This window comes from Cervus canadensis, chromosome 2 (genome assembly GCF_019320065.1).
Source record: "Cervus canadensis isolate Bull #8, Minnesota chromosome 2, ASM1932006v1, whole genome shotgun sequence".
Taxonomy (NCBI): Eukaryota; Metazoa; Chordata; class Mammalia; order Artiodactyla; family Cervidae; genus Cervus; species Cervus canadensis.
Genome location: NC_057387.1, coordinates 10,871,753 through 10,879,192, shown reverse-complemented (window position 1 = coordinate 10,879,192; position 7,440 = coordinate 10,871,753). Strand labels below are relative to the sequence as shown.

The 7,440-nt window shown below is 42.6% G+C and overlaps 1 protein-coding gene across 2 annotated transcripts; it reads right to left on the bottom strand.

The window, feature by feature from the left end:
* Positions 1–3,135: 3,135 nt before the first annotated feature.
* Positions 3,136–6,725, bottom strand: CD1E (CD1e molecule). Of its 2 annotated transcripts, none has more exons than XM_043452488.1 (6): positions 6,499–6,725; positions 5,904–6,200; positions 5,049–5,327; positions 4,526–4,804; positions 4,027–4,120; positions 3,136–3,895 (listed from the first exon to the last, which is right to left on the bottom strand). In XM_043452488.1, the coding sequence occupies exons 1-6, from the start codon at positions 6,557–6,559 to the stop codon at positions 3,736–3,738; spliced, it is 1,170 nt and encodes a 389-aa protein (XP_043308423.1). In that variant the 5' UTR covers positions 6,560–6,725; the 3' UTR covers positions 3,136–3,735. The 2 variants fall into 2 exon arrangements, with proteins under 2 accessions (XP_043308423.1, XP_043308414.1); XM_043452479.1 differs by having other exon boundaries at positions 5,904–6,230; positions 6,499–6,687.
* Between the last annotated feature and the right edge of the window lie 715 nt (positions 6,726–7,440).

Sequence of the window (7,440 nt, the reverse complement as noted above, 5' to 3'; positions counted from 1 at the left end):
GATTATGGAATAGGGAATAGAACATAGGGAACTTATAAAGTAGGCTTTGGAGACTGGCTATTCAGGAAGAATGATGAAGCAAAGAGAAGAAATTTGTGATCTTGAGAAACTAGTAAAATGATGAGATTACAGAAGAAAATAAGAAAAGAAAAATGATTGGTGAAGAAAATTTGTAAGCTAGTTTTAAATCTCTAAAGGTAAATCCCAAGTCCCTAAGATCTACAGTAGATGCTGTCTGTGGGTTACGTGAAGAGACTTTTAACAATACCTCTACCCTTGAGCACAGGCTCCCAAGCAGGTGCTGTGTGAATATCTTTTTTCATCTGCAAGTGATAAAACTGAAGGCCTGGATCCCTGTTTCAGTTTATGTTGCTCCACTTACTCACATCTTTAACATCCTCAGCTTACTTCATTCGTTAGGCGGAAGATTTCAGATAAACATTCTCCAAGCCCATGATTTGTCAAGAGCATATGGTCACAGTGTTTTTCTGACTTTGGACCCCAGCATATTCTGATTCATTCAGTCCTACTGTAGCATGCCTCCAACAATTAATGTTATTCCTAGAGAAATTTACCAATTACCAAGAACAACACCTGCATCTCTTTTTCCAAACCCATCTCCTATTGCTTCTACCACATTTGTATACACAATAGAATACAGTAAGGTCCTGGTTTTCACTGTCAGCAAAACAGGTTACCTCCTTGGTCTTATAGCTTGCAGGAATGGAAAGTATTATCCTTAATTGTGGAAAAACCCACCCCAGGGTCTAGAACATTAAGTCCAATCTTCCAGGGTTCCATCCAGAATGATATGGTAACAGAAAGAACTAGATGACATCTCCAAGTGATCAAGTGATACATTTTGCTTTTAAATACTAGATCCTCACCCAGGAGCTCAGATTAAATTACCCAGCCCAAAAGTTTATACTACAGTGATGACACAGAACTTTTCTGGCAATCTCATGAACCAATATTTTAAACTTTCCCAAATCCTGTTGAGCTGGTATTTCTGGCAATGTGAGCATATGTTCACCTCTCAGGGCTCTTTTTGAACCTATCTATGCCAGTTTTATTGATGGGTGCATATGTGCAGGCATCCTAGATCCATCTTCTTCTGGAGGTATATCTTGTGCCTCACCCAAATTTATGCCCACTTCTCAACTATAGTACTTTGTTGAAAGTAGAATTAGAATGCAATCTTGTGTTCAAGAACCCAGAGTTTCCTGAAAGTCACTAAATACAACTTTCATCCTTCCCTAAGAGATTTACTGGGGATCATTAAAACTTAGCAACAGCAGAGAAATCCAGAGTAGCACATTATGGTGAACTGGACTTGTCATTCACAGTACGAAGGACTCTGACAAGGTTTTCCAAGATCTCCTCCCTCATTCCTAAGATCTTATCTGTGGCTTGAGATCTTGACACATTATAAAGACAATAACTTGAAGAAAAGAGAGAGATGACAACCGCTATTTTACCATCTTTCTACAATGTCAATGATTCACCAAAAAAAAAAAAAAAGAACAAACAAAGATTCACTTACATCTTTCAGTGACACTAGAACTGCACTTCAGAAACATATTAGTACCTGAAAATCTATGGCTAATCAGATAGAGACTGCAGACTTTAAGATCTCTTCTAGCTAGTCAAAGCTTATATCACTTGTTGATTCAACAAAAATATTTTTTAATCATCCCCTTTATATCAGGCTACTTATACCCAATCTAGGCACTAGCATACAAATTTCATTAACACAGATAAAATTTATGATGTCACAGTGCTTAAATTTCCGATGAAAATGACACTTAATGCATAAAAATAAATGAGATAATTTTTACTAATTCAGTATTGGAGCAGGATGTGACTGAGGTGGTATGTGCTACTTTACCTAAACTTTTAAGGAAAGACCTCTCTATAACACTTGAGTTTAGAGCTGAAAAGTGTCCCAAAATAATCCATGTAAGATCTGACTGAAGAATGGTCCAGGTGGAGGGGAAAATATGCATAATTGTGCCGTAAGCCAAAAGAATTTTGGTGTTAATAAAAGACAGAAAGAAGTCTAGTGTCAAAGAAGCATAATATCCAGTAGGGGAAAGATTAGATATAGGACCAGAGAAGTTAGCCTGATGCATATAAGAAGTTCAAGAACTATGGTGACAAAAAACTAGGGTACTGGGGAAAAATTCTATTCAAATAGGAGATATCAGAACTATACTTAAACTGCACACCTGAGATAGTTAGATACTGAAAGTTTCCTACCTGAGCATCTTCATTTTGATGGAGAAGGACCTGCTACCAGAGGATGGAACCTCATTATTTATTGCTCCAAAAGTCTGTTAAAATTCTGCCTTCCTCTCTGAAATCTGGTGGCTGCCTCTAGATAGGCTGTCTGTATACCTTCTGCATTCAGAAGGTGACGAACTCTCAATACGGAAAGGACGGACCTCAACATGCTGTTCATGTGTAAGAGTACAGATTGGATAAGTGAATGATCCCAAGGGACACTTGGGAATGCCCTATATCGAGTATTAAGTTCCCACTAAAATACCTATACAATCTGCTCGATTACTCCATCCGAGGGACGATGTCAACTGGACATCAGTATGAACACTACACCTTAATAGCTTTCTGCCCTCCAACAGGCTCATCAAATGAATCTCAATTAAAGCAGCTGGATAATTTTAAAATCCACATTAAAAATTAAGGGGGCAATAAAGTATATGTAATAATAATAACAATAAGTCAAAATGCTGAAGAAAATAAACGTCACTAGGAAGGCATCTGATCAATGTATCCCTTCCTTGCTTGGCTTTGTCCATAAAAATAATCCTTAGTCTCCCTGTTCTCTTCCTAACTTCCCCAAATATGAATGTATCCCCTGAATATGTGTATCCACAAAGACACATATAGTAATACACAATCTCAGAGAAGTAGGAATGTCAGCCCAACCCCACTATCTCTTTGACAAGAGAAAATCTCATGTGTTATTATTTTCTTTAAATATCTCTGAAGATGCATGAACACCATGACAGCTACGAAGTCTGAAACACTTAGCTGCCCCTTTCACCTTTGATGGGAGACAGAGAAAGAATTTTAATAAGAACATAGCCAAATGATGCAGAGATGCCAAAGAGGAAAGGGATTAAGACAATTTATTTGACAATACATTTATTTCAGTCAGTATTTATTGAGAAAGATCTCTTTCAGGACAAACCAGCTACATAATTTGTGAGGCCAGTATAAAATGAAACTGCAGGACCTCCTTCAAAATGAACATGATTTTGAGATGGCAACAACTGCACAGGTTACCTGCCCACAATCTGCCATGAACTAGGTGAGGCTTTTGATCATGGACACAAATAAAAACACATAAATCTTGCTTTCAAGCAAATGAGAGAAAAACACAAAAATTTTAAAATTACTGTTTGGAGTAGGAAGAGATGAGTGTGTTTAGGAAGAACAGTCCAATTTGGGGTATAAAGAAGAGCTTTCCCCTGGACGATCCAGGGAAGTTCTTAAGAAAGAGGCATCTGAATTAAAATTTAAATTGGTGTACATGTGGCTGAAGTAGAAAAGATATTTTGGAAGATGGGAGGGAAAAAAACAGATTTCCAAAAGGGTGCGGGTCTCTGACAGAACAAACCGCTTTAGCAAAATCATGCTTAGTTTAGAGCTATGAATTATGTTTAAACAAAACCAGAAAGGGATTTTATGTGGAAGGTAAAACTAATGACACTAGAGTTGATTTAGTCTGGCTTTCCATTTCTTTAAGAGTCTGTTTTTGATCCATGATTCATGTGCCAAGCAGAGCTGATGTCCTAAATTCCTGGGGTCTTTGGTTTTGGCTCCTGTGGGAAAGGCAGGGTGGGAGATAGAGAAGACATCCTGATTTGAGCTGTGGGAGGAAAAGAAGATCTCGGTCAGATAAGGGAAATCAGAGAAAGGAGAAAGGGAGGAAAAAAGAACACAGAGGAAAGAAGAATAAGCTGATAAGAAGCTGAAGAGACAAAACAAGACAAGACTCACCTCTGCTTTTTAAATGATGAATCAACTATAACCAACATGACCAGGGTAACTATTACAATTAAGCAGATCAATATTGAGAAGAAGGAGTATCCACCTAGGTGAGGATAAAATAAGCAAATCAATCTATAAAATGTTCTTTCTTCTACCACAGTTAATGCTTCTCATTTCACAGTGACAGGACCTCCCCAGAGTTTTACTCTGCCTTTTCTAGAGTCCTCATTTCAATTCCTCCTGAGTCTGTGTCTCTGGTCTGTCCACTTTTTCTCTCTTTCATCAAATCTCTGGGTCCTTCTTTTTTTTCTCTCTAGTACTTCTAATCCTCTTCTTGCATTTTCTTAAAATCTAACTGCTGTCATGCTGCACCCTTCTTTCCATGGATTCCCCCACCTGTATCCTCTTGTGCATAGCATTTCTGGCCATTTTTCTAAGTCCCTCACTCATTAGCTGTTTTTACTATGAGAAGACTATCACCTCCCATCAAGCCCCAGTTCTCACTCACCCCAGTGGATGACGATGTCCTGGCCTCCTAGGCTACTGTGCTTCACTCGGCAACTCAGGCCAGCCGCCTCCCCAGCCGCCACATCCAGGGTTACTCGGAGATACCAGGTCCCATCAGCATTGGGCAGGTCATCACCTCGCCGAGACCCTGGGTGCTTCTGTTTGCCCCTCATCCACATCACCCATACGGGCTTTGGATGAAAGCCAGAGACATGGCACACCAACAAAAGACGGCCAGGCCCGGGACTGGGGCCTTTGGACACCCAAGCCTGTGGCTTCACTACAGAGGAAAGAGGAGGAGAAATAGAATTTAGGAGGGCACCCTAGGCTACAGCTTAGTGACTTAAGGTTCCTTAAGTAGTTTGAGTAATCACTCCTTTCTCTTTTCTAGGAAATAATTCTAAATCCAAACATCTCACCCTCTAGCTTCTTATTATGTGTTTCAAAAGGTTGATAAAGAGTAGAAAACTCAAATACAGATGTGGAAGCACCAGGAATCGGAGGGGAGAAAGAGTTGGGCTCACCTTGTCTTTCCAGTTCTGACTTCCCTGCTTTAAGGATTCCTGCCAGAAACCGAGGGCAGGTGTCACTGAGAAGCCTTTGCACAACTTCTTTAATAACTCGGTAGTGGTTGAGCACCTTACAGACATTCTCAGCTCGACTTCCTGCTCCTGGAGATGGCTTCCAGGAATTTTCTTGGAAACTCAGGAAATCTAATCCTTGATATGCTCCATTTAAGAAGGTTTCCAAAGCCTTCCCAGTATGAATTAAACATCCAAATGATACCTGGAGCTCAAAGGGGTCTGTGGGTAGATAAGGAAGAGAGAATCAATATGGAAAGAATTACAGGGAAGGAAAGTAAAGAACCTAGAGATTTAAAGGAAAGAAAACTTGCTGGGGGATCACATGGAAGGCCAGAGTTGGGACAGGAAAAGGGGAGGAAGTTTGTGGAAAGAAAATTTTGAGATAACAAAAGTATTTTGAAATAATTGCGGGGAAGGGCTAGGCGGAAGGCTGTTAGAGAAATAGAGGACATAGCCTGGAAGAGCAGACTGGAGAGTGGTGAGGTACAGGCAGAACCTTGTAAACACGGAAGAAAAGAGGGCAGAGTCTTGGTTGGGAAGGGCTGACTCTGAGGCCAGGGTGCTGGGCAGAAGATCAAGAACAGACAGTTATTCGAGGTCTAGAACATGATGGTATTTTCAGAGGTGTGAGAGCTATGTGTACTGAGGTGGGAGAAGTAGAGTGGGAGTGGTGGTGAAGGGTGCAGCAGAGGGACAGTGCGGAAGAAGAGACAAGGAACAACGTCAGCGTCCATCTATCCTTTGAAAGATGGTCAGAGCCTTCTGGCAAATATTATCTTGGAATAAGGAACTCACATTCAAACTGAAACTGACTGGCATAGGCCTGCACTTCCCGTGGGAAACTGTGGAAGTACAGCTGCAAGAGTGCCTGGATGTTCTTCAGCTCCTCCTTGCTGAAGTTACCCTGGGACCAGGGCCTCAGAAAGCGGATGGTGGCCAAGACACTATCCCAGCCATGAGTCTGCAGGTCGCCCAGCCAGCCAGAGCCCTGGGTGTGTGTCCAGCTGTGATTGGCAAAGGAGGAGATCTGGATCACGCGGAAGGAGGGGGATTCTTCTGCAGCCAGATGATGGGGTCCTGGAACCTGAGGACCTGAGAGAGGGAGTGAAAGCATGGGGAAAGCTGGCCCCATAGAGGAGAGGATGCATGGAGATGGTTACACAGGTTGCACGTATTCCCATAGCCTCTGCCCCTGGGCCAGCATCCTCTCCCCAAAATCAGGCAGATTAACTGAGACTATGACAAAGAATACTTTGCTTGGAACTAACCTTGTGCGCAGACTCCAAGGGTATCCTGTAGGTGCATTACTCCCTTCCCCTGGGTCCTCCCCAGAACCTCTCCACCCTGCAGTGCCCAGCCAAGGGTATCTTTCCACTTGGGATCATCTTACCCACTGTGCTTGTGCCATGGCCAAGAAGTCCTTTGAACAGCAGAAGCAGCAGAAGCAGCATTGAAGTTTTGTTAGTTGAAGGATGCCTGCACAGCCAAGCTGCCCTCAGAACTCAGACACGGTTCCCCTCTCTACCTTCTCGCTCTCTCATCTGACTTCCCTTGGCGCACCAACACGCAAACCTCTGCCTCTGCCGACTTCCCTGCTAGAGAAACCCTACAGCCTCTGGCAGTCACGGGCCTCCCACACAGTATCACTTCCCCTCCACTTCTCCCACTAGCTGGCTTCCTGATTTTCTTCTGCTTGTGCCTATGCCCTCCTGACCCCCTCTACTGCATCCATTCCTGGCTTCTGAAGTCTACTGTCTGTGATTTGGCTGGAATACTTAGCATCTTTTAGCCTTGGAGAAATCAAGTCCATACTCGGCTTCTCAATGTCTTCCTCTATGAGAAGAAGTGCTGGAAGGTGATCAGTGATGCCCAGTGACCTTTTCAGCAGTCTCCTCGCCCCTCATCCTTCTGTGGTATCCTCCTCCTGTATGCCACTTGGCTACCTTTCCCCTCCGTCTTGGTCTCCCCTGTTTTTCTCTCCTAACCAACCGCTTTCCCTCTGGAATCAACACTCACTCCTCTCACTTGTCCTGCCTGTTCTACCTGTCATCTCAGTCCCCTTCTGTCCCTTCATTCTGCTCTGCTCAAAATTATTGCCAGAAACACTAGACATTTTGAGTGTAGCTGTTAGTCTACAGGCAAACCTCATTCATAATCCACAATGAAAAAGAAGCAGTGACAATACAGGTTGTCAGATAATCTATAGAAAAGGCCCTTTTGCTCAGTTTTCCCAGTCAGACTAGTTGTCACTGTTGAAGGGTCTATGACTGAGTTTAATCTGGAAATGGTGAGCTGGGAAGCAGGTGGATTTCCAGTCACATTGCGTGAGTGG